The 27,420-nt window shown below is 40.6% G+C and overlaps 1 protein-coding gene across 8 annotated transcripts in view; it reads right to left on the reverse strand.

Moving 5' to 3' along the window:
- Window positions 1–27,420, reverse strand: part of LOC106858495 (SAM and SH3 domain-containing protein 1) — a 523,779-nt gene that overhangs the window by 31,479 nt on the left and 464,880 nt on the right. For 4 of the 8 annotated variants that reach the window (XM_088161582.1, XM_088161585.1, XM_088161586.1 and 1 more), the window contains 4 exons: window positions 18,405–18,445; window positions 17,031–17,117; window positions 15,651–15,763; window positions 13,954–14,055 (listed from right to left, as the gene is read on the reverse strand). In XM_088161582.1, the coding sequence (XP_088017708.1) occupies window positions 13,954–14,055; window positions 15,651–15,763; window positions 17,031–17,117; window positions 18,405–18,445 (343 nt within the window). Of the gene's footprint in view, window positions 1–136; window positions 523–632; window positions 811–5,246; window positions 5,417–13,953; window positions 14,056–15,650; window positions 15,764–17,030; window positions 17,118–18,404; window positions 18,446–27,420 lie in introns of those variants that run through there. The other 4 variants (XM_088161583.1, XM_088161587.1, XM_088161589.1 and 1 more) reach the window with 4 other exon arrangements.

Genomic DNA, 27,420 nt, shown 5'->3' on the forward strand with positions numbered 1-27,420 from the left:
AGTTAACCCAGCTCATCTGCTGCATTGTGTCAATGCAGCTTTGTAACGGGTGTTATATTTTCAGCTCGGGTCAGACAGAAACTGAGGGTTTTCTTGTTTTCTTTTTTTTTTTCCTTTTTCTGAAAGCATGACATACCATTTTGATTTCTAAATCTGTGCAACGTAAGATCCTAGGCACTGAAATGCATTCCTGCCCTTGTCTTTCTTCACATGCATTGTGTAATAACTACTTCCACGTCCTCTTCCAGTATGTTTCAGGCAGGGCTCTTTTCCAGGGTTCTTCTTACCATACCAGTTATGCTCCCGTGGTTTAGTCAGTCCCTGGTCTGTCTGGCATCTCAGAACTTGCTGTTTAAACCTGGTTATAAACAGCGTTTCCAAACTGAAGCTCTGTCACTGACGACTTCTCTTTTTTTCCCCCCAGTCTTCCCAGAAAATCAAAAACAGCAGCACAAGAAAGGGATGGGAAGAAAAGGAAGGAGGAGACCTCATCTGCCTCACTCACGGACTGCCACAGCTACAAAATATTCCCTTCCTCCTCCCTGCTCCTTACACTCCTCCTGAAGGCTCTCGAGGCTGGAATTAAGATGGACAGAGCATTCCTCCAGCACTGACCAAGGGAAAACTCTGACCTTTTCAGATATACAGTGCAGTCCATATTCCCCAGCATCCCGTTTCGTTTTGCATCTGATCCAGTATGCTCAGTTCCAGCTGTTTTCCCTCAAGTATCAAACATTACAGAGACAAAAAAAAATTCCCTTCTCTCCAGCAGCAGTGACACAACAAGCTGAAACAATCCATTCCTTGTGAACGAGAAGACAACTTCGATTTTCGAGCCAGATCCAATGTTCAACGTGCTACTTCCTCTGTTTTAATCAGTTCAGAATGTGGAAGGCGGTGGGGGGAAGGGCAGGGAAGGGGAGAGGAGAGGAGGCCAGCAGGGCTCTCGGGCTTGGCCAGGACAGCCCTGGCATCCTGCGCTGCTGCACATTCCTGCGCGCAGCACAGGCTCCAGCTGGAGTGCGGTATGGATCGTATACCTTACTTTGTTTGCACTCATAGTCCCAGCCAATTCACAGCATTCCTACTGGTCAGCTCTAAAAACCCTCATGCAACTTCCTGTCAGTGCAGCTATCTGGGTTTCCACAGTGTGCTCATCCTTTTTTATCCTTCTCCTTAATTAAACTTTTAAAAATAAAGATCCCCAAGAGATGCAAGCCAAGTAAAAACAAACAAACAAAAAAAACCCATCCCCTTCTCTTCCCAGAAAAAATTCTGTCTGCTTATCTAGAGGATGAATAAGAAAGGCTGAACATAAAAATGCCTTCTATTTTCTAGCGCGCTTAAATACTAAGATGAGTGAGGTACTAAAGGCAGATGCCATGGGGCAGGACACCAATTAGCAGCTTCATTGCAAAGCTTCCAAAGGCACACACAGTGCCTGACAGAGCCAGGGCAGCTCTGAAAGCCTACCTCCCAGGCATGCAGCTCACAAGGACTCCAGAACCACACCAGGGCAAACTTCAACAAATTTCTGCAAGGGTACTGTCCATTACCAGTTTCCCACAAATTTTGCATTACTCCAAAATAAGGAGGAATACCAAACTAACCACATATGGCAGTAGGAATTGTCCTTCTATCATCCAAGAATTGCACAAATGCGTTTACTGTGGTTACAGACAGGCTAGGTAATTAATAAACTTCCTTTGGGAAAAATAGGACTGTAAAGAGTGCCAGGGTTGTTTACATCAAGTAAATTAAGCAACAACATGAGAATTAATTCAGAGATTATGCCTAGGACAACTTAGTGATATGTCAAACAAGACAGACACATGTAGATAAGATGATGAATGGATTATTGACTGTAATCAAGAAGTTCAGTCAAGATTTCTTGGGCCATTAAGTGCCTGCTGGCAAGAAACCATCATGCATATTTTGCACTCAGATTCATTTCTTTTAAATGCAATTTCTCTAGGGGATTGCTTTCCATCATACTTTTTGTACACCCTCAGTTTGCAAGACTACTGTTTTTGAAACCATGAGCTCTGTAAGACTAAGAGAACAGCTCATACCTGGTCCCTCCACTCAGGATTTTATTGAAGAATAAACAGCTAGTCCTACGTTGCACCACTGATATCTGACAAGGAAATGTGCCACCTCAGGGTTATGAAGACTAAACAACATCAGCAACAACAACAACGAAGAAAGAGCTTTTACAATGTCTGACATTTGCATTCACAAGTACCACATTAAAAACAAGTGTCAAAATAGCCTCAGCGCAAGGTACTGAAATCAAACCCAAGAGGGTGGTACAGAGGGTGCTTAGCAGACTTCAAAATAAATAAAGTCCAATCACAATTAAGTGCCAGCTGCTTTTCCCCAATGCTTTAGGACTCCTAGTACCCTTTTGAGCTGGGGTCCTCCACAAGCAGCGACAGATCCTTTCTATCGCCAGGGCTTTGCAGGTAGGCGAGAACAGGTCATGCTTTATGGATAGATGAAAGACAAAAACAGCCTCCCTCCAATAAGTCTATCATACCAGGTAGCATGTGACAGAGAAATCCTCCATAGCGAAAAAGGATGGACAATCAGTTTATGCAAAAAGGTCTAAAAAATGTGACTACACTAGTAGCGCTGCTCAGGAAACATTATTGTCAAATAATGCTGGTTCCTTGAAAATAAATGCATTTTCAGAAAGGGTTACTCTTCATTTGCTTCCTGTTTTTGAATCAACTTTTTAAGAAAGGCCTTGGAATTATCAAAAGTTTCCACTTTGGCACATGGGAAACAGAGCTTAATTTTCCAGCTCAAGCAATGCTTTCTTTTACAGCTAATACTAAACAGAAAACAGAAATGTAAAGCATTCAGGCCATAACAGACATATTTGGAAATCATTGAACTTCCATGCTTTGACTTCCTCAGCCCACTCTACCCTCCCCTCTTTCATGGTGACCGAATTGCTTTTTTTGGTAGCTGTCTCTGACTTCAGATGGGAAAATTACCCCAGTGTCCCCAAAGCATGGCGGGCTGGGCAAACAGCTTCGTGGACAGCTCTAGCAGTGAGGCCTTGGCACCGGGCTTGATGTAGTCAGCTGTCAGCCCCCTCTTGCTCTCTTCCCTCTTCACAGGCACTCCAGCGTGCTGCAGCACTGCAGAAGGGTGGATGTGGTCTTTTATAGAGCGGACGAGTCTGCAAGATGCTCAGCCAGAGGCTCTCTAGCAGGAAGGAGGAATCCATGCTGCACCCTGACCACCAATGCCTCCTGGCCCCTGGCACACAGCTCTTCCACCAGGCCAAGCCTCGGTGTCCTTAACATGCAGATAAAACAGCCAGAGCCCCTCCAGCTCCCTGTACCCCTGTGCACAGCCAAGGCAGGCCTCTCCCTGTGCCCTCAAGGGGACAACAAACAGATTTGCAGTACTGCAAATAGGAACAACTTAACTTCCATCTCCTCCGCTCCAAATTTTTCCATCCGAAAGCCCATATGGCTCAACTTTTAATTACTTTGGCTAATGCTGTATGTAGTAATTCTGTGGTGAATGCTTAAGTGTTTCATTTCTGGTTTCCAGGGCAACATTACATCAGATTGCAGACAGCTGGCTCCACAGCTCTAAACCATAGCAAATTGGCCAAAGCCGATGCATAAAACTCGCGCTGGTTGAAAGCGAGCGCGGGGCTCGGCCGGGCTGCCGGGGACCCGGCGCAGCCTGCGGGGCCCCTTGGCGGGGCTGGCCGGGCGGAGCCGCCCTTCCCCACACGCCTTGGAGCAAGTGCATCCCGCATCTGCAATGCTCTCACGGTGCGGAAACCCGCCAGCTCCGAGAGCTTGGCTGCACAAACGCGCAAAGGGCTGCAGGGAAACAGGGAATATATTAACAGCATCTGGAAATACCAAGAACTGCATGCAGAGGACTGCAGCCACCACGTACCACACGGATGGAAAACTAGAGAGGCCAAGGCCAATACCCACTGCCCAGCTTTTTGCTGAAAACAAATGTGGTCACGAACAATGAAGATGCTCTCAAATCCAGAAGAAATAAATCCCTTCTGCCGCCTCTCTCCTCCCTTTACCTTGGAAAACTTCCTACTTGTGCACCTCCAAAAGCAACACTTTTCATCACCTTGTATGTAAGATCAAAGTAAGGAGCTTTACGTTCAAGAACAAATAGGAAATCAGCACACGTACTCTGACATTCTAGGAGCTCTCTACAGTTCTGCTCCTGGCACCCTTCTTGCTTTCCCTTCTGCTTTTCTCACGCAGGCTCTTTGCTGCTGCTTGCTTAGGAGGCAGGGCACACGCCTTGCTCTGCTGCTCTCTAACATCCAGCCCATTTCACACGCCACAGAAGCAACAATCTTAACCTCCCTCTTTGAGTTAGTGCTTCACAGAAAGAGAGGGAGTGAGAGAACTAGCATTTATTAGTGTACTTGGTATTAAATAGGCAAAATGTAAAACAGAAGTAAGTAGCTGGCTTTCGACGGGACTATGTTTGGAAACACTTCAGGGTTATAGCAGCAGCCCTTAAAAAAACAGGCAAAGCTTAGAAGTCATATCCCAATAAAAATGTGTAAGAAACACTAGGACAACATCGAGTTAAAGCTATCATAACTGATTAATTTGCTTCAGCTTCAGAAAAACCCCAAAAATATATGACTTTTACATGAGCCGTGTGAAGCCATTTAGAGAGATGTTAAAATTTTACAGTTTGCTTTATGCCCAGTAATAGTTCAGCCCCAAACTGAAATCTCTAGGAAACCTTCTGCCTAAGAAAAAGCAAAATCTCCTAAGCTTAAGCTGCAATTCTTTTTTGCTATCAGACAATTCTTGTTCAGCAAAGTGGGGCAAAAAAACCACATTTAGATTCACAGATACATCACATCCCCCAGCCCTGGCTAGCTCACCTCAGAACTACAGGCTCTATAGTAAAAGCAAAGAGACTTCACTGTTCCCTTTAGGAGATGTGGCTACATGTGTCCTTTCTTCTTTCTAGCAGGCTTTCCATCTGCCAAAAATCCCAACCATTCTAACTTTAAAGTTTTTTATTAAAGATGCCTGGACAAAGTCAGAGACAGGAAAATAGAACAGAAAAGAACTTAAAAGCCCAAGGAAAGGAAAAGGAAAACTGAGAAAAGCTATGCATGCTGTGCTGTGCCTAAGAATAACCACAAAAGCCTTTTCTCTTTCTCCCTCTCTGAAACAGGAGGCACATCCTCTCCACATCATGCTACATGCTCAGTGACTTACCAGCTTCGGCATTTATAGGCCTAAAGCTCAGTTTCGAGTATTTTCCCCAAGTCCTCAACCGCTGTCAGCTTTGTAACCCTAAAATTTAGGAGCAGACACGTCTTCTTAAGTATTGAATTTGCTCTGAATCCTGCACACAAAATGCCTCTTCTCTCGAGTTACATTATCAGACACCAAACTGGCTCCGATTCCAGTGCTGAATGTGTAAAGAAGAAAAAAGCGTGATGCTGGACTCAATTAGCTGTTTTCTGCTCACTGATTGATTCCCCCAGTTACTCGCTAGCTGCATAACTTACAAGAAAGGCATAAGTCATCAGCTCTAAGCAAATCTTCTATTCACCACAAGGAAAAAAGGGAGTGTTGTACATGGCAAACAATCCCTGTTTTCACTGACGAAGGCTTGCTGACCTCTTGCTGGCCTCCAGTTCCTTAATTACTGTCTATGGAATTTCAGTGAAAGAAAAAAATACAGAGAATCTCTGCAAAGCCAGGATGAAGAGTGACCCTCAAACACCACTACTAGAGCAGAGGCTGTGTCTATAGGAAATATAACTTAAATCCTTTACCAGGCTTTTTAAAATTTTCTCTTTTTAAATTCTTTTGACAAAAATCCCTGGAGAATTTCCCTTTATAAAGGGCTAATTAGAAAGAAAAATAAACCTTGCTTAAATGTTTTTTAACCTGTTGAACTTAGATACTTTTTTGATCCTTCAACGCAGTTTCAATGCTAGTAAAGAACATAAATAAGAATTGGAAAGAAAAACGATGGTCCAGAAATGGTGGCTTTATGAAGTGTTGTAGTGTGACTTTTAACTTCTCTGCCTAGGCTGGGCTCTGATCTCCCTTCCTAAGAAACAGACTGAGATGCTCAAGTAAATTAGCATTCTTTTTACAGGCAGCCATACCTTATCCCAAACCTTGCAAGAAATCCAGAATTTGGACATTTCTTCTCAGAGCACAAGAAAATAAGGACCGAAATTGATGCTTAGTGGGAGCACTGCTGTCCAGGGGTGGAAAGCAGCAGTATAGATGCACCACAGTAGCACCCTCTTTAAGCCAGGGAAGATTCTCCTTTATCAGGACCACACTATCAGTGGCCTGTTTATCTGGATTCAGTGCAGATCAATCACATTGTGAAATCATAGCTGGACTAAACATCTATTTCCTTTGATGACTGGCTGATTTTAATGAGCCCCCCAGTCAGTCTTCAATTTCTCCGCCTTTGTACTAGTGACTGTACACAGCTTTTCCACTCCCTAGTGGTCATGTAAACTAGATTTACCAGTGTGCTGTAGCTGGGTTCTTACCCTCGAGTTACTTCAGCCCCAAAACTCTGATGTAAAGCCCTATGGAAAATTCTAAGCTTCAGATGAAACCAGCTAGTGTTCTCCAGTTTCACTAACATATAAGCCCACATCAAGTGAAACATGACAGTAACTTCCTTGAAATGTATCCTAGATTCCCTTAAAAGTTCATGGCCATGAGTGAAACTGATCTAAGTCTGGGGCTTTGCAACTTGAGTTTTGAAGGTTTTGGGTTTCATTAAGAAAACTTCACAGACCTCTAATCCTTGCAGAGGCTGTTTATAGAGAACTGCATGAAACTAAGACCTGATAATCTGTATCATATCCTGAAGTTACAAATAACGGCCTCCAAAATTCTAAAGAAAATTAGCGGAGGTTATAAATTTTTTTTTTTTGCCAAGAGCATGAATTGCAAGTGCAACTCTAAAATGTGCAGTGTCAGCCCCCGTAGGTAACCATGTCTGGGTTTGGTCTGTGATTACTTATAAGAAAATCAAAGGAGCATCCAACGGCTGCTTTGGTGGAAGATATATTACACATTAGCTGGTGACGACACTGCTTGCTGAAATTAGTGGGAAATATTTGTCATAAGTAACAAGAGCATAAAAGTTTAATTCTCCCAGGAGGTCTGTCTTGATACAAGAATAGCTGCTTAGGCAAATTCCTAGCTGTTAACTGTTTCCAGGTTTTAGTTGAATTTTGAGAAGCACATTGCTGACATTTGTATCTGCAAGCCAGACACATTTCCTCGTGGTGAAGCGCTTCTCTCACTGATTAGCTTAATTAATTTTAATAACATTACAACTGTACTCATGTACCACTTGTCATAGGTATATGTAGCAGAATGGAGCTCTGTATTACATTATTCTGTACCGTTACAATGCAACATTCTTTTCCAATACTCCCGCAGACTCCTCTATACATGGGAACAAAAGTCCTCAACAAGATTCTCTCTACTGAATCTTGTGTTTTGGCAAGGCTAAGAAGATCCAGGGGAAATTCCTATTGTTTGTCATAAGCTGTACTATGAATGAATGGAGTATTACTCCAATGGTGCTGGAAATCCACCTCTCAACTTCTTGGAAAACCAGCGGTGAAACAGCAATACATGAAAATTCATATACATAATAATACATAATAATACAGCAAAATTCATATTAGAGAAACAAAGGCAAAGAATGAGAGCCCTTTCGTGAAGGCTGTAGTAATTTAAATTACATTCTTATAGTACCTTCAAATAATCAGGCTGTTAATGTTGCCATCCAAAGCATGAGGAAGGAAACACCAGCATCGGGGAAGGGCACAAGTGGTAACCACTGAGAGGGCAATTAAAATTTTCTGTTGTACCACAAGTAAAGATTATTCAGCCTGTGTCTGCCAAATAGGGCAGTGAAACACATCGCTTTTGAGATTCCTAATTCTTGAACTGAGCAAAGCTTTGTTCTAATTTAATAGGCTTGGTCTCAGAAAACATGGGGGCAGGGAAACCACATTATGGATTATAGCATCTCCTGCTGGCTGACGCATGGAGAACAGGTAAAAGCTGGTACCACCCCCTCACTCTCTAGGTAATAAGCAGAAAAATTAGGCAGTTGCCAAAAGGCAAAAATGGTATAAAAAAGTGAACTAGTATGTTAGAATTAATATTAAATTGCCTTCCCGCCTCCCATCCTCCGCAAACACATGGCCAAACATTTTGCAATAGGGTAAGTCAATAGGGCTTGTCTGAATGCAGGCAAACAGAAGTGGTTATGAACACGCCTAACTGCAGCCACTGCTTGGGTGTTACCGTAAGCTCTGAGTCATGACAGAAGGAAGATTTTTCTCAGAGACTTTATAACATATTAACTACAGGAGAAACTTCTGCTGGCGGCAAACAGGCTTACTTGGGCTACATTACTGCCAGCTGCACAGTACAATCCTGTAGAGAAAATGTTTTAATCTGAATAATTTGCAGCAGTTTCTCCTGAAAATTATGATGTGTTCTGGAAAATTTCAGAAAAAATAGGTAAAAAATTCCTTAGAATGTTCTACAAAACCAAATACAAACATATCCATGGTCTCTTGCTTTGCTATCATCACTCCCCAGGCACTGACCTTACTTTGGGTTGTGTCATGGGAACTGTAATGATGATTTGCACTTCTCTCATGAAGGTTTTTGTGTTACTGTACCCATGGGAATTCCTGCTCTTATGCATAGATAGAGATAGGGAAAAGATCGTAACAAAATATGCTGATGCTGTAATTCTTCTGCTACCAGCTTTCACCAAGAGGTGCTGGACACTGTACCTGTGATCAGTGGAAAAGGAGGGCAGCCAATGCCTCCCAGGACAGGTCCCTGTGACAGGCACATAGCGTGGGAATACACCACAATACACCACTACCATTTTGAAGCATGTCTTATTAAAGGTTCTTTTTCATCACAACTGTTACTTAGCACTGACAGTATTAGAGGAATTTGGGTAGTAATAATAAATACATCATCCAATACAACGAGGCACATTGGTGCCTTTCAGAAATCTTAACAGAAATTGGGTCACTAGATTCTTTGGAGCAAAGATGAAAGTGCTGCATTCATTCATAGCCACGCTCAGCAGCAGCTCCCCTCTGTTACTTGAAACAGCATGCAGGGCCTGAAGGTGGAAACAAGTTCTCCAAGAAGAAATAAAACACAGAAACATCCTCTTCTACCCTTCAGCCTTTCATGGAAAAGAAACCTTACCAAAAATGGTGAGTCCTGGGATAACAGCAAACCAGGGCTAACTTCAAAATATTCACATTGCTTCAAATTGAATACTACTGTTTAAAGTAAAATAAACCTCATCATACCCTACTCTCCATAGATATTCAATGCTGATTCCCAATATATGTTGACTCTGAGCTTATTTAATGAATTTATATTTATACTTATATTTATATTCATATTTATATTTATATTTAGCAAATCTAACAAATTAAACTGACTATATACCAAAAGAAGGACTTCTTCCTGTTTATGCTAACAGTCCTATATTATGAGCAATAGTAATGTCAACCAATGGTTACAAATTTTAAGAATCCATCAGTACTATGAATAAAAATAAATTAAAAAATAGCTGCATTTAGAAAGCATCCAAATACTGAAATACAGTGTAACCCTGAATAATGTGGATTTGCTGTAATTATGCTTAGATTTACTTTTGAGGCAATTGGTGCTACAGAAGTTACACTTTCATTACTTTTCTTCCTATTCTTCACACTTACCAAACAACAGTAATGACTGTCATGAGTCAGAGATAAGTATATCAGACTTCGTGTTTTGTCACAGTCAGATTCAGCATCTCTGGGATGAAATGGATACAACTCAAAATCCATTCTCATCTGTTACTCTGCCTTTGATGCCTGTAGCAGACACAAACCCAGTTCTGCACAGCCTTTCAACTTTCAGCCCTATTTAACCACTTGTTAAAAAAAAAAAATAGTAAGTACAGGAGTAACAAATTATTATTTCAGTCCAGCTAGAGCTATTGCTGTGTGGACTGAATGGACTGCCATCTGATAAAAAAAATGGATCTATAGAAGACAGAAAAGAAAGGCAACACAAGCGGGAATTGTGCCCAGCATCAGCCTCACGGTAGATGCAGATGTGCCTAGCACATTTACAGGTCTGCACCACTGCTGCCACTCTCCTCATAAAAAAACAAAAGGGGTGCCAGTTTCCTAGTGGTAATGTGATGATCCTGGGAAAACAAGTGTTGGGAGGGCAGGGATGTAAAAGAGCACTGCGGGCCCCCCCCACTGCCCATGTGTGGGCCACATTGCTGGAGGGAGATGCTGCTTTTGTTCTCTCCATTCATAAATATTATGGCCTCTCTCTTGAGGGTTCTAAGGCACGTCTGGTAGGGGGGGTGATGTCAGACAAGCATGGCACAGCTCACTGTGGCACCTTTCAAATGAAGCTAGCTTTGCCAGCTACACTACATGAAAGTTTGCTGGATGGGTGAGCATCACCTGCTGATTGAAACCAAAATACAGAAGATAAGTCCAAGAAACCACTTTAGTCCAGAGATAATTATAACCTCATTCAACTTGCATCTACAGAAACTGTCAGTGAAGTTAATTAGTGGTTTGTGTCAGTGTCAGCACACATACGATACACACTTCTGTCAAGCTCCCTGGTGCTTGCTCTCCATTTCCCCACTGGCAAGTGGTACAATTAGTGGTCTTTAGCAGAGGGCACAGGAAAGAAACTGACTGACACACTGAACGTACTGACTTCTCCTTGTGCTGGTTCTCCAAGCTGGGCTGGAGCCATAGCAGCAAGGGCTCTGAGGATGAAGCAGCCCTATTTTAGATGAACTGAGAATGTCAGCCCCCAAAAGTTATCAAATGCTCTTCTATCTTTAGGAAGCATAAAAGGCACCTCAGTGTAAAGAAAGAATGTGATACAATTTTGAAGTCCTCTCTTTCCCTGGACTTTCTGACTCCTGAGGACAAATAGGGCCTTATCTATAATCCAGAAAAGGATCCATTTGTAATCTGCACCTGCTTTACATCCCAATGCTTGGCACAAAGCAATGAAAGCTATCTAGTGTTACTGTGAACTGCTTTCATTGCTACAGAGATAAAACATAAAAGTTCAGAAACAAATTTGTAAGAAAATCATGAGGCGTTTTAGAGCTTTGATACATGTGACTGAAAAGAAAAACAGTTTCAACTGCATACCCATATTAGCAAATAACACACATATTTTGTTGTGAAACAGGGGAACCACAGTAGTGAGACTGAAAGCTACAAATTGCTCTAAAGTGGCAAAGAACCAAGTCACCTACCGGCTTGGCAAGGCTTTTGTTTGTTTATTTGTTTCTTAAGAACAAATAAACAGGACATGCAATTTAGAGCACAACAATGACATGGGGCTGCCTCCCTTGGGATGCTGACCTTTCTGCTCCGCACTCCTTTGTGATTCATCTTTAGGGTTTAGTTTTGTTAAGGGTATGAAATGCAAGTTTCCATTTCCTGGTACAGTAATTTAAAAGAGAATAACCTGGAAAACAGAATCCTCAAATCAATCTTTAAAATGAGAATCTTTAAAACAACACCAGTTATTTTATCATGTATAAAGACATGAAAGCTATAAAAGCTTTTTTTAAAAAGTGGTCTTTTCCTAAAAAGGAAAACAATAAAAACCCAAAACAATATGCACTTTAGATATTATTTGTATTCTGTGGACACAGCTGACTTGAAAGGAAAGGATTACTTAAAACCTTAGACCACTCCAGACATTCTGCCTCCATTTTTAGATTCTCTCATTGCTTAGACTCTAACTTGTTTTGTTTTGTTTACAAAATGATCACATTGTTTCTTTAAAAACTGCCTAGTAACAACTTGGCTGTGAGGCTGAAAAATAAATAAATAAATAAATAAATTTAAAAAGCAAACAGAACCAGAAGAACCATTGCCCAAGGACTTCAAATTCAAACCAGATATGTTTAGTTCATGGCCTGTATAAAATGAGTGGGGTAATTTAAAGTTGAGGTTCCAAATATGCAGAGCACAAATCACACAAATGACACTGAAACTCAAACCATTTGGGAAAGAAAGGACTTGAAAACAGAATCATCTTTGCATGTCTCAAAAGCTTGTCATTTCAGATTAGTAGAGAGGTCCTTTGGCAAAAAAGTCTGAGTGAACACATACCTTATTCTAACATATCTGATACTTTTCATTGTTTGTTTTTCCCTTTTGTCAATTACAGCCTAAAATCTTTCACCCTAGTCAACCTCAGTTTCATTCTTGTCCACGAAAAAAAGTCAAGCTGAGTTTTGTTCTAACATGAACTTTCATTTCTGCAGATGATCCTCTTTCCTTGAAGGCAAGCAGTTTAACAGCTTCTGCTAAAGGCAACTGGGACAAAAATCAGGAGCGAGGGCAAAAATCTTGAGAATTATCTACAGTGATTGAATAGAGATCCCCCACTGATGTTTGCAGAAAGTTGGTTCAAATCCTACCAGAACAACAGAGAGAGGCAACCAAGCTCTTGGCTCAAAGTGCAAAGATAGTTTAGGAAAACAATTTTAGAGAAAAGGTGCCAAGTCATTCCACTGGGGCAGAAATACTGAATCATGTTCAGTGCTCAAGAGATACACACAGCTTTCAGTAATTCAACACAAGTGTAAAGCACTATCATAAGATTTAAGAGAGAAATTCAGTATCCTTCTGAGATTTGATCATGGTGAATGAGAGTTTTGAGGGGCTTTTGCTATAGGTACCCTGGACAAAGGCCTTTAAAGAAGGAAAAGTTCAAGCTATAAATACTAATGAGGAAAAGATCAGACATCTTTCAGCTAGCTAAAAAAAATCAGTTCCGGAGAGTCAGGATCCTTTCTTCTTTATTCTTTGCACATTTTTGACATATCAGAACAGAGTATAAGGCAACATCAGCTCCCCTCTGCTCCAATATAACTAAAGATGGGCATACTTTTTTGAACACAAACAACAAAATCCTTCTCTGCTACCAAATATGTTAAACATCTCATACAATGACATTGCATTCCTTTTTTCCTTTAGGAAGGAGGAGCTAACTGGCTGCTGCAGTTAGCAGGAAATTCCATTGACAATAAAATAAATAAATCAACCAATGGTCTCAAAAGACTACGATTCAATTATATGGGTTACAAAGAGCTGGAATTTGACAGTCAAATGTGTTCTTCTCTAAGATTTATCTGTGAACTTGCAATTAGAGAACTGACGTGGAATAAACTACTCAGTGAAAATGAAGATATCTGGAAGGAAAAATTAATTAATTCAGTATGGCATAACACAAAGCCTGTCTGGTGCGCATAAAAACAACACAAGTTAAACAGCTCAGAAGCAAAAAAAAAAAAGGGAGGAAAGCTGCATTACTCCTTATGGATCTGACAAGCCACAAACTCTGGGCTGTGAGTTTGCAAATGCAGAGACAGAAGTGTTTGAAGACAGCACGAAGCTAGGACTTAGCCAGATCCTCATCTAGAATGTATCAACAAGGGATAGAAAAGCCTGAGAAACTCTACTGGTGAATCAACAACTTCCCTCTAAATGACCTAGAAGCCCTTTTCTGTGCATTTTGAAACAAGGGGATTTTTGCCTGGGACAACTTGTGTTTCAAAAGCTCAGTGACAAAGGGGTAAGATTTAAAAAAAAAAAGAAAAAAGAAAAAAGAGAGATTATACAATAAGACTGTTAAAGTCGATGACAACAGATTTTGAAGATTTAGAATGCAAGTTAAAGATTCTCTGCAGACAGAACAGACCATCACAAGGTCAGTGATACACTTGCTATTAAGGAAATTGACAGGTAAATCAGGATATTTCAGTAGTTCAATGAAAGAATGTAAATATTAAATAACACTGGGGAGCTATATCACAATGACAGGCACTTACATTACAATTGGAAGACCCATCAAGTGTCGAGTAAGAACCATCAGGCCATTCTGTAGAATCTACAGTGCTTGATTGCCTGTGCTGGGCTTCATACTCTTTCAGCTGAAATTTGAAAAGACAGAAAGAACATTTTCCAGTGACAAGAAGAGATGAATCTTCATTAAAATAGCAAGAGTTAATATAATTTCATTTTTCCCCCCCTGTATCATTGTGGACCTGGAAAAATGGGAACTTTTCCAATGCACGCCTCACTTATTCAAAATAAGTTGTCCAACAATCAGAAGTTTTAAAAATGACTTGGTTTGGTTTTTTTGTTTTGGTTTTTTTTTTTTTTTAAGAAGGAAATGATCTGTAAATACTGAAATTTGATGACCTGCTGTTGGTAAAACATAAATTACACATCCCCATCTCAGAGGCAGAGTTTACAGTGGGCAGACTAAATCACAATGACCTGCCAATTTCCTTCATAGAGAAAATTATCTGCAGTAAAGACTAAGAACCATCCTTCATAATAATAATTAAAAAATTTTGCCCATTTTCCAAGAAAACCAATACTACAGGAGTCAAAGCGTTGTAAAGATCAAAAACTGATATTTTGAAAATACAAGGCTAGTAGCTCAGACCACTAGAGGGAAGCTCTACCAGTCCACATATGAACTATTAGATTAGGTAAAACCCTTTCACACCACAAAACTTTAACAGAAGAGAAGAAAAAGAATTCTCAATATTCCAACACAGTAATTTTTAAATCTTGCATTTTTTTCATGATATGATTTCCAGCAAAGAAATATTTTCTTCAGACAATAAAATAATTTTATATTCTACAATAATCTATTTCACGATGTAATATGCCAGTAAAGATCTGACTGCTAACTGATTTAAATGATGTTTTTTTCTAATGGAGCCCATACAGAACATCCTGTGTTCCAACACTTAGTATTTTACACAAAGATTGAGTTGAAACCCTCTTTTGGCTCCTGAGCAAATTAAAACCTCGGCCCTTTTGCTGCACAAATGCAATACCTTACAGTTATTTTTCTTGTGGTTTATTTACATTTAGAGTTTGCAAAGAAACCCTTATGACAGCCACCTCATTTATTTAAAAAAAAATCTGTGTTGTACATCTGACATAATGTCATATGCCAAAAATAGCTGAACATGTTTTCTTTGATTGTTATTTAAGTAAAATATCACCTTTTTGGCTAAGAAAAAAGCAGAAAAAAATTTAGCTTAAAGGAAAATAGCAAGAAATATATGTGTTTTGAATTGAGTACGGCAAGCTCAGCAAAACCTGAAGCATTTCTACTAGTACTTAAACAAACCTATGAACATAATAAATAAGAGCTAGTACAAGTCAGAGAGATTCTTCTCCCTCACTTTAGACAACTGCAATGAAAAATTCTACACTTAATCTCTTCTCTGATTAGTACCTTTTATTGTTAATGGAGAAAAGCAAAGCTTTTAGGACTCTATTAATTTATCACATACTGCAAATCTATTTCTGGTTGAGCTAAATTTCACTTTTCTCAATAAATAAAGGAATTGCAATCTAATTTATGCTACCTATAGCAATGCTGGAAACAGGCAGGCTTTCTCCACCTTCTCCCATATTTTGTGAATGAAGTCAAACTCCACTTGATACATCCTACATTCTAAAACATCTTTGTCAAGGAGATTGAAGCATGCACATATCATACCCTAGCAAGTGCTTCCTCAATGGTGATCATCTTCTCTTTCACCATCATCATCAGCTGGATCCGTTCTTCATCACTCATTGTGATCTCACTGGCCACATAACCGACATCCTCTCCTGCACAAAAAATGGACAAATATTTTAAGCACATAAAAGAATTCATGCACAGGGCAGGGTACATTGAAACTGGATTTTACCCAGTGCTCTGAAATCTGGCTGCCACGTGGATCTGGCTGGCCAGAGTCCATAGCAGGTTCATGGTATGATTTCAAAAAACGGAATGATTTCAAAGTGACTGAGCAGTAAAAGGAAGCAATTTAGAACTAAAAAACTAAGTCTACTTTGACACTGAAAGCAAGCAAGCAAGCACGCACAAAAAGGAGAAATAAAAACTGACTATCATCACATGGTTATTGACCCTGAGAAAAAAGAATTAAAAGAGGAAGTGCTAATGCTAGAGAAGTCCAGCACTCAGCCCAGAGGAATACTGGTATCAGCTGCCAGAACCTGCTTGTTAAGGAATGGTGTGATGGGCCCTTGCAGCTCTCTGCTGTGGACTAGTCACTTGCTTGTGATCTATCCAGACAAACTAATCACCCACTAAGCTGGCACACGGTGCCAGATGTATTGCACTCTCAACTACCTCTCCTTCTGGTAGGTGTTTGGCATGTCAGCACAGGCAATTAGAATTTGCCTGGAGAACCAGCAAGGACCCACACTTAACTGGAAGTGTGTCCCTTTTGGACCTATTAAATGGGCTTTTGTTGTCTTTCAGAGTCCATCTGAACACAGATAGACATAGAGAAACATCTGTTTGCAACATAAGAAGCTAACAGATACACATGGGGAAACAGAAATTTTCTGTGTGAAGAGAAATACTTAATGCAATCCACAGCTGCATCTTTTGCAGAATAAGTAGAGAAAGACACCTGACAGTTTAAGTGGAATCAATTCTACATTTGCACTGGTCATCAGAGATACTTTTACTACTCCTTCTTGTAGTGTCTTCTACAATGAGAGGCTGGATTCAAGCCTAAAGTAAACAGGTCAAATTAACAAAATGCCAAAGAAAGGAGAAATATCCTTCTAATTTAAACAATACAGTTATTTCTCTTACCAAGTCAGGACTAGGGAAAAAAAATGCATCATGTTTAGTTACATATATTACTTATATTAACTGCCGAGGAAGGCATCCCAGCTTCATGTCTGCAGTCTCAAGAATCTGACTTGTCATTCTAAGCACTGTCATTATGAATCAAACGCATGACACTTCCAGAGCTACAGACCCCAGCTGCCATTCTATTACAAATGCATTTTATTCCTTTGTGATGCTGACTCCTTACATTTTATATGGATAGGATGTGCATTATTGAAAAAGCTTTACCTTTTGAAGTCTGCCTCATTAGTCCCTTCTGGTTCTTTCGGAAATTCTGCCAAAAAAACTTATTTTTCTTTTTCCAGTCTGTTTTCCCTAAAAGGAAAGTGGAGCAGGAGGATGAGGGGAAAGGGAAAAAGAATTTTAGAAAGAAACATTAATTAGTAAATTGTAGAGAAGCTTTTAAGTATTACATTATATTTTTAAATCAGAAATAAGAATAAAAAAACCTCAGATTTTCTGGTTTTCTTGATTTATTCTGTACTAGAACTATGTTGATGCAGCTATTTCAGGGTGATGCACATTCTTTTATAATTGCCTGTGCTATAGAGGATTCAGATATGCCAGTAACTTACATATTTTGAATTATTAAAAAAAACCATTTTACATTAATTTTGATGTCTGTCGAGTTGTTAATGTCAAGTCTGGAAGTGTTTTTGAAGTGTTTTGTTGGTTTATTCTCTTTAACTGAATCACAATTTTGCAACTCAGATAAATGATTTTCTAGTATATCTGTGTAAATTGATCAAGAAATGAAATAATACACACATGCACACACACATGTTCTGTTACTTGGCATGAGATCATCAGCTACACCTGACTCTGACTCTCTTATATGCCTGGACTGCACAAGGCTGAGTCTCCACATCCACAAGAACCAGATCTCTTTGTGGATTGATGATCTCAGAGTAAATCATTTGCTCTGGAAAGAAAAATGGGACCTAGCTCAAGGTAGGGCATATATATCTGTGTTCTGTTGAATTAACCAGGGCACATGCTATAAAGTTTATGCCACCTACAAATTAACATACTGTGCCTGATCTGGCAGAAATGCTACTGACAAAGAGCTATTAGTTATTATCGTATTTAAGAACTTGCCCTGGATGACCTAGAGCTGAACTTCCTAACTCTCTGAAATACTGCTTAAGTTTAGACTGTGTGGACAGTCCCTGGAATACCATTAAAAGGAAACAAACAAGAAAAACCTCCTAGTTTTATTTTTCTTTTCCAATAAGCAACAAAAATTTCATAAACAAAAAACCTCTGGCATGACATGAGCAAAAATAACCACGAATCCCCATTATTTACTGGTGGTGGTAACTCATGGAATACAAAAGGACAGGCTAACAGTGATCTAACATACAAACACTTTCAATTCAATATAGCAAGTCAAAAGATGCATATTTATCACATGACATTGCTGACTGGGCAGTTTTAGTGATCACTGAGACACTCGGCATCAAACTGAAAGCTGCTGAGACTCGCCCTCCACACACACAAATGCTGCTGACTTCTGCCAGCTCTTCACATCCTAGAACAGGCAAAACTCAAAAGCTGTTTAAGAATTCCATAGGAGTATCAAATAAAATGAAATATACTGACCTACAGAGCCTTCTTCTGAACTTGATTTATGAATGGAGAGCCTAGGACAAAAAAGAGAAATGGGCTTATTGATGCAGACTTCTCACATTTCAGGGGAGCTGTCTGGTTACAGTAAATTACAGTTTCCAAACAATATATCATGAGCTGTTTTCTCTTCCCTTTTCTCCCCAACACAGCAAGTTGGAAATGAAAACTGAACCCACTGATCTGACCACAGTTACTGAGCTTCCTTCTGAAATGTTCCTTTTGTGACCAGCATAGAAAAACATATACTGCCAGAAACCAATGGTTAAGGCAAAGGAGTCCAAGGATTCCTCAGAAAAAAAGTTATTCACATAGTTTCCCCACTTGCATTTGCAAAACAGTAATTTTGCTGCCTTAGAAACTGCAGAACTGGGATGCTGCACTTGTTTAGCTGTACATCAATTTTCAACCTATATGGTTTTTATCTGACAGTCTTCATAAATATGTGCTCGTTACATCTTCAGAAACCACCATGTGGAAGACAGTAGTAGAGATTTAAAGACAAGGTGGAGAAAGTTTGTCCGGACCCTATGAAGTGCAACCATAAGTGACTGGAGACTACAGCTTCTTTCTCCCAAATCCCTTCTGTGTGCTTTCTCACCAGTGTATGTTCCCTTCCTCAAAAGCTAGCTGGAGAGACTTAGTCAAATCTAGAACATAGGCTTTACAAACAACCCACTAAAATAGCAAATAAATATTTTGTTCTTGGTCTTTGTGTTCACTGAACCAGTTTTCCAGCATGGATTCCAACTCAGTGCCAACAGTTCATTGTGGGATCTCTGATGAGACAACATCACCCTGCTTCACTGCCTTTTTTCTGTCTGCATAAATGCAGCTAACAGAGATTACCAAACCTTGTGCTATTCTCTGAAGCCTTCCTGTGGGAACTGCCATTTAACCACACTGCAGCAAGGCAGTGAAATGACTTCTGCCGGCATCCAGGGCTCTGCTGGAGGCTCCATGTGCAAAGCATCACTGCAGTGCCTTTGCTGCGGGTCGGCCCCGCGACATGCCACTGTCCCATTGTGTGGTGGCCGTCCTGCAGCCATGCAGGATGGAAACACACACACACCCCAGCGTACCAAGCAGACCTCGAGCCAAACACTTCTCTGAGTAAGGCCATGTAATAACATACACACGACACACTCTTGTTGCACATTCCCAGACTCCCAGCAGAGGGCAATAAAGAGCTGCTGATCAACTCACTAGACCACTTGAAGGGAAATTACAGTTCACGCCAGGTCAATGTTTAGAAGACACAAGCAATTACTGGCCGGCATCTTATAAGCAGGAAACACATGCTCATCAATTTGCAAAGATATCATTAAATGGGAAACGAGACAGTATTAAGTTTCAGTGTGATCCAGTAATTCATCCAGACAAGGAGGGTCTGGCAGAGTGAAGCTCTGAAATACCACTTCTTTAAAACTCAGACGGATCAGAAATTTAATGCAGCACAAACTGCAAACTAATTTAGGCAAACAAACTTCAAATTTTTAGTGCACCAGGAGGAGGGAGACATTTAATGTTTTCCTTGCTGGTAAAAGGGGGAAAGTCAAAAATATGCCACCAGATGCTTAATTTGTAAGAAGCCTGATGAAAGGTGAAAAATACAAACCCCATACTTTCTGGGTAAAAATTTCCAGAAAAAGCCCTTCAACAGGGCCCAGAAGTAATCCAGACACTTCAAAGTAAAGTTTTTTTACTTCAAATCAAGTATTTTTCTAAATAAAGGTAAATCAGATTAAAAAGTATGTGGAGTTGTACAAGGAGATTTTTATTTTTATGAAAGCCAAGCCCTGTCGGAACCGACAGAATTAATCCACTACATGTTTTGCAGATGAGCATGAACTCCACCCATCAAACAGTCATTCTATTTATTTTAAATGAATTAGGATCCATGAAATGTACCAAATCACCATCCTTAGAAAATGAAATATGTTAATGATCAGAACTCTGCCTCACTAGTGAAATCACCCTTAAAGTGGAGAGGCAGTCTCTTGGCCTCCAAATCCATTTTAATCCTTTTCTTCTCTTGCACAGTTGCCAAAAACGATGCAAATAAGCAAAAAGTGCAGCAGCAACGTCTGTGATGTGGACATCTGCTTAGTATGAGTTAGCCTGAGGCCACCAGCTCGTCATAAACCGGCCTCCAAAGAAGGGGAAGGGCAGTAGGAGAAAACATCCGACACACCTGAACCAGAGCGGGTGAGAGAAAAGCAGGATGCACAGCAAGCAGACTACTTCTCACTTATAACTGGTTTAAGAACTATGCTGAGTTTCATCAGAGGATGCAAATTCCAATTATCATTTCATGCATTCTTTAAAGAGGAATCTTCCATGCCTGGGCTGACCTTGAAAATGCTAACAGCTGCTCTGAAGAGATGGAAATGCCAACACAGCTTACCACACAGTGCTTGATAAGGCACTTGCTTTTTAATTCCACCCGACAATTCTGATACTTAAAAATCCTCAGTGAAATCAATCAAGCATTTTACTTCCTAGATGTCTGGTGAAAAATTCCAGACTACCTTGGTGTCCCTGTATGTTTGATTTGCAAATTACACTCTCTTACTCTGTTAAATCTGCAGCACTTCTGTGAACGTGCACTGAAAGTGATTTGTGTTCTTCCATTCATAGACTGATAACTTGTACTGAAAGTTAATGATGCAGTGACACTTGGCAGAAGTTTCAGCACTGTGTGTCTGAAAGGGAGCCAAATGCCATTACTCCACCATGGAGGCCTTCATTTTTGTTGTGTTCTGATGTACAACTTCATTAGCAAGCTTTCACATGAAATGTGCTCTGTCACCACATAAAGCAGAAGAAATGTATGGGTGTATGTTCACACAATGAGGAACAAAACAAGATTTACAGCCAGAGGGAAGAAGTATTTTCTTATCAACCCATAATCTCTGGAAGCAGGCAAGAAATGGGGCCAAAATTTTAATTCATTAATCTCACAAATCCAAAACCATCTCTAGGCCAGTACTTTGTGCCTCATTGAGCCAAAGTGATGAAATAAACAAATGAGAAAAAAAACCCAAAAAATCAAAAACAGAAAACACAACATATAATCTAAAAATGGAGCTACTTTTGAGAGTACCCAAATATTACTGCCTTAGAGAGCTGATGGATTTGAGCAGAATTTAGTAAACTACATCAGGCCACTCAGTGATCAGTGATACAAAATCCAGTAGCAACAGCTGGAGCAGAGAACATGGACCAGGAACTCGTTGATTAGAAAGACTGGCTTAATACAAATGAGTTTACATTCAACATTAAACTGTTCAAGTACACAAACAAGATGGACAGAAAAGTCAGTCTTTCAAACACTGGAGGTCTGCAAATGACAGAGTACCTGGGGATACCCGGTGGAAAAGGATGACTGAGAAAAAACCCACATATTTATTCTAAAAGGCATAAGAATGGAAAATTCCAGTGCCAGTAAGAAGAATATGAAGAACAAATATATATGGGAATGGCTGTATAACCATCATTATTCATGCTAAAGAAAGATGAATTCAATCTAGATGTGGTACGGAGAAAGCTATTAGAATAGCCAGGAAACTGGACAGCTGAGCTTACAAAACAAAGCCAGAAAAGTTTTGCCTGTCAAATTGGAAAGCTGCAAGAAGATTAACTTACTGCCTATTAATAAATCAGGCACAGGAACAAACAGACACATGCTGGAAAAAAATTAGAAAAGAGAAGCTAACTTTTCCTAACTATTTGGACAAACTTCCAACAGTAGGTAGAGAAAGGGAGAACAACTTAAAAAACTTGACTAACTGCTTTTACAGGAGGCTGCTTGAAAGATAAGAGACCAGAAAAGACATCTTGAACAAACCAGACATGGTCATAAGGATTGCCTCTGGAGGGCACTTTTGGTTCTTGTTTTGCAGCCTGGGGGCTTTGTAAGAGCAATGTCAAAGCCTGACATCTAAAATGGTCTCTGAATCTATCTTTCCATAGAAGTGCTGCAGAGGGGATAACATTGTTACATCTAAGAAACACCTTTGAAACCTGGAGGTGGTGTCCAAAACTTGGTGTGCAAGGAAGACCCAATGCACACATCTGGGTCACAAGCCAGCTAAGCCTGTCTGATTATTAAGACTGGCTTTAACTAGGTTACAGCTTTCCCGTTAACTCTAGACTGATTCTGATCTCAGAGAGAAAAACACTGGGGCTAATCTTGCATAGAGAGTGGTTGATATTACAAGAGACACAATCATACGTGCCCCAAGAACATGCTGGTACTCCAGAACTGGGAAAAGAAACAAATGACACCATGCACTGCTTTCATGAATGTGCCTGTTGATTTTTGAAATCTCATCATTCTCAAAACAGAACAGATAAGGGAACTGAGAATGATGGGCATTTATATTTCAAATGCAGATGTGCTTTAACAAATGGCCGCATCTCATTTATGGACCATAAAATCCACAGGTGCATAGCACCATATGGTGATGAAACCACTACTGTTATCATCTCCACTAAACTGATAGTGCCCCTCTTGTTCCCCACCAATGATTATTTATAGTACACTGCAGAAAATGGTTTAGATGGGATTTTTAGTATATGAATATTATTCATATTCAGAGCGGTGAATAAACCAATGCAAAAGCCCATGCTGGCTCTGCTGCAAAGCCATTTGGTTATCTCTGTGCATTAGAAATGGCCCACTTACATAATTAGTATGAAAAACTGACAGACTTGTAACTGCTCCTGACTGAATACAAGGTAATTTATCTAACTAGAGCTGGCACAAGGAAGAAAATGGGCCTTTGGTATTTTTATCAAATTTGCATGAACCTGAAGAGAAAGGAGGCCTGCAAGGTTCTGACCTTGCTGGCACCAGTGTGAGAAAGGGATGGAAAGCAAAGAGGTTTCATTCAATTATCTTCTCATTAGGTTTCCATAGCAATGGCTCTTTAAGCAGGTCAAAACTTTCTCAGTGGAAACAAACACTGAGCTGCTTGTGGCCTGTGCGTGTGTATGTGTACTCTGTGGCATCACCAGCATGGAAGCCACCACACTGGTTCCACGGGCTCAGTCTGTGGACTGGCAGCAGGCAGATGGGGGCACGTCTTGTATTTAATACCAGAATGCTTGGTCCCAGCCAGGGAGCAGATAATTGCCAGCTAAAAACTCTTTGAGAGCAAAGAGCACGGCCCAATGCTGCAGGCAATGCTTCCCTGCTCTCTGTGTATTGCTCACTACGTGCCATCTCAACTCGCTGTGACAAGTCAGACTTTCTCGTGAAACGTGCCCTTCATACTTCCTTGTACAAAATAACCAGGCTTGAAATCTTCTTCCAGCTGCTCAAAGGCGCACTGGTTTCCCTCCTCACGTGTCTCAGGCATCGTTTGGCTGGCCTCTCACTCCCATTGTGTGGGTTATTGTGGGAGTTTCCTGCCCTACTTCTCAGGAGGAGGCTGTTTAAAGGCAGCATGAATAATTTGCCTTTGACTAAATCAGGCCTCAAACAAGTGAAAACAGGGCCATACACATTCACTGATTTTTTTCAATTCCTGCAAAGACAGGGCATTAAAAAAAAGTATCTTAAGTCCAAACATCTCAAGTAATAAAAGCTCTTATTTTTCTTCCAATATTCTTTTCCATTTTTAAACTATGCAAAAGGAAGAATTTATTCCCTTAGCAATAAACTGCAGCCTTTAGCTACGTCAGTTTGGGTGATTTGTTTATTTTATGCTTTGTTCTTGTCAGTTTTTGCCCTCTCTCTGCCTTACATCCTCTTTCAGATCTGCACTCCTCTTTCTTCATAGATGAGCTTACAAATACCTGCCAGAATTAATTCGGGCACTCCGAGAAGTTGCCAGAATCTAAGCTGATAGAATTTAAACCTCTCCATCCATGACCTGGAAGGATGATTTAATAACCTCCTGCATTCAAATTTTGACCTGCAGTTTGGATGCTGCAAGGAAAGAAGACTAGGGAATCAAAAACTACTGGTAAAGACCAGTAGATTAGTGTACTAAAGGGGGCAGAACTGAGGCTTGGATGAACCTTTCTGCAGCTTTCACCGAAAATCATTGTGGAAAATGGGAACACTGAAAAGCAGGCTCTCTCCTAGCCTTAGATTGATACAGAGTTCCAGTTTATACCATGGGATACTGGAATGGCTGTATTATGGCACATTCATTGAAAAAAAATCTTAAAAACAGATTCAGTCAATCGTCTCTCCAGCAGTGACAACAGACACAATGCAGATAGCAGCCACTTGTGCTGTGGCCTCACTGCTTGCCTGCTAACAACCTCGGAGAAAGCCATAAGGCCTGAGGAACCTACAGCTCCTGCTGTGACATTCCCAACTCGCCATCAGAGGTCTGGCCAAGCTGTATGAATGGAACATGTGAGTGGCTCGGTACATCCTGCACACACACAGGATGACAGACATTCGCCCTCGGGAGCAGCTGAAGTAGGAGTTGAGGATCCAGCTGCCAGAGGCACAGCAGCTCCCCCACGGCAGGGGAATGCAAAGCCCTTGAGCAATGTCGCCCTGCGTCACCTGCACCCCACACATGCCTGCTTCTCTCCTTCTGCCTGACACACGTGTTTCTGACAGTTCCCTGCTCTGGCAGTCTCAGATTTAGGTCTTGAGTATCACAGGGTCAACATCGTTTAAACTGTACTGAGTAGTACAGCAGGATGACTTGTGGCACTTGATATGAAGTGTGACCATTCACTGGTCAGGAGTGCACTTGAGTGGTACAGTTCAAGAAAGTGCAGGTGATTCACATAGGAGGTGACAATTCATAACATGCACTGCCACACAGAGGTGATGGGAATGACTGAAACATCAGATACAGGACACAACTGTTACCTTGTGCATTGTTTCCATCCTTTCTCTAGCAACTGTTAAGAAAAATGTTAGTATATAGGAATGTCTGTAGCTCATGCTATTTGTATGCAGTGCTCCTGAGTCTCTCACCCACTTCCTTTTCTTTCCCAGCAGATCTCAGACACACCACATCTGAAACACAGCCCAAAGGCTGATGGAGCAAACAGTGACAGCAAACAGATCCATTTCCAAAGAGGGAAAACACACAACTTCCTTTCTGCAACATCCCCCCAGTTCTTCTAAAAACAGGATGAGAGTCAGGATGCAGAAGCCTGAGTTCAGGGGACTGGGTTTAACCTGGATTTCCTGGCAAACATGCAGAGCTCATCAGTCTGTCATGTAGACTTGAATGCTCAAAAATGGGAACAGGCTAAAAGTTGGGTTACATTGTTTAAATGCTCTGTTTACAATTATGAGAAAGCCCTGCTTGGTCCCCTGTCTGAGTAAACATCCTTGGGGTGTTGCCATCTCTTCGAAATAATAGGAACTGTATATAAAATACATCACCAGATGAACATGGTATGGGGTCAGAGAAGTAACGGTAATTGCTAAAGAACACATTTACTGCATGTTTTCTACACTAATGATTCCTATAGCAAAAGCAGAAGTCAATGTGTCTGTATAGAAGCACCTGTGGTTCTGGGCAGATTTTTGTTTAAAAGGAATAATATCACTGTTAAAGATGCTGTTGCCACTTTATTGAAGGCACACTGAGAAATACCAATGTTACACCAGCACCACAACTGTCAGCAAGACTGCAGTTTAAAAGATGGAAATATTGGAAAGGGCAGAGGGAAGTGAGATTTATTATTCAAAGAAGAAAGCTACAAACACCTCATTCCATGCTCTGCATTAGCTGCTGAATATGACATAACTTAGAAACCTGGCAAACTGTTTACAGAAGGAACTCCTACAGTAAGCCAAAAAAACCCAGAGCAGTTGTGAAGTAAAGCTTGAACAAACATGACTTTGTTTTCTATTGTTTATGGATAGCTTTTCAGGCCACATCAGTACCCTTGCTGTTATTCACATAAATCTCAGAGGCTTTTGCCTCTGAGCAAAGATTTTTCTTTCTTTGTCAGAAGCAATCGAACAAAAGGCGTATTTGCTAGGACTCATATAATGCATCGAGCAGGTTCACATATGCAGTCTTTTTTTGCAGCTTCATCTAATTAACAGGAATGGTGTTGCTAGCAACAGAGTAAGGTAGTATTGCCCCAGATGCCTTCGTGGGTGGGGGGTGATGACAATGACTCACAGTGACAAGCAGTTCTGCCTCCAGGCTCATTTAATGCCTTTTGCCTGCCTACAAGCCCTGCTGCTGCTCATATATGTTAGAACACATCACTCTGTCACTAGACAGATAGTTGTTGAGCAACTTGCTGGACTGAGGGCACTGACTAATTCTGCACTGACTTTACACCAGACTGGGCAGCACGGTTAGTAAGGTTCAAGGCAAGACTCAACATACACTGCTTGTCCACACAAACAGTGTGGATTTTTCCCTACCACAGACCACCAAGATTAATCTGTTTTCAGTGTGGCATGCAGTGGAGACTGTTGGGCTCTCTCTTCCAGCTGAGCAGCACAGAAAAGGAAAACCAAATCAGGTTAAAGCAAACATTGCTCTTCCCAGGTTCCCTCAAAGCTTCTTTCTGTCTGGAATGTCTAAACTCTGGCAAATTAAACAACCATCCAGATGTGTTATTTTAAAACTTCAGACTTTGGTAACATTAAGCTGTAGGGTGTGCAGGCAGCAGTGCTGGGTGAGGGAGCTGCTGAGAGTGACCATATCCCAGCCAGACACTTGCTCTCTCCTTATCTCAGTAAAGATTTTTCCTTGAGACTGCCTTTATTTTCTAAAGCAACCTGCTCAGAATACTGGACCAGAAACGACTCGTTTCATCCTAGGAAAATATTTGGATTTTCAATATGTAGAATTATAACTATTCTTGGATAAGCTCTTACTTGTGGAAGAGTACTCAAAAAACCCCAGCTCCTGATAGTCTGTGTGATGAGTTTTGAACAAATCTTTCCTTTTGTCCCCCAAATCCTTTGTGAATATGAGAAACCAATGTATATCTGTGTCAAGTTTCATATTTGGCAAACTAGTCTTCTCACAACAAA

Source organism: Sturnus vulgaris, chromosome 3 (genome assembly GCF_052056855.1).
Source record: "Sturnus vulgaris isolate bStuVul1 chromosome 3, bStuVul1.hap1, whole genome shotgun sequence".
NCBI classification, from domain to species: Eukaryota; Metazoa; Chordata; class Aves; order Passeriformes; family Sturnidae; genus Sturnus; species Sturnus vulgaris.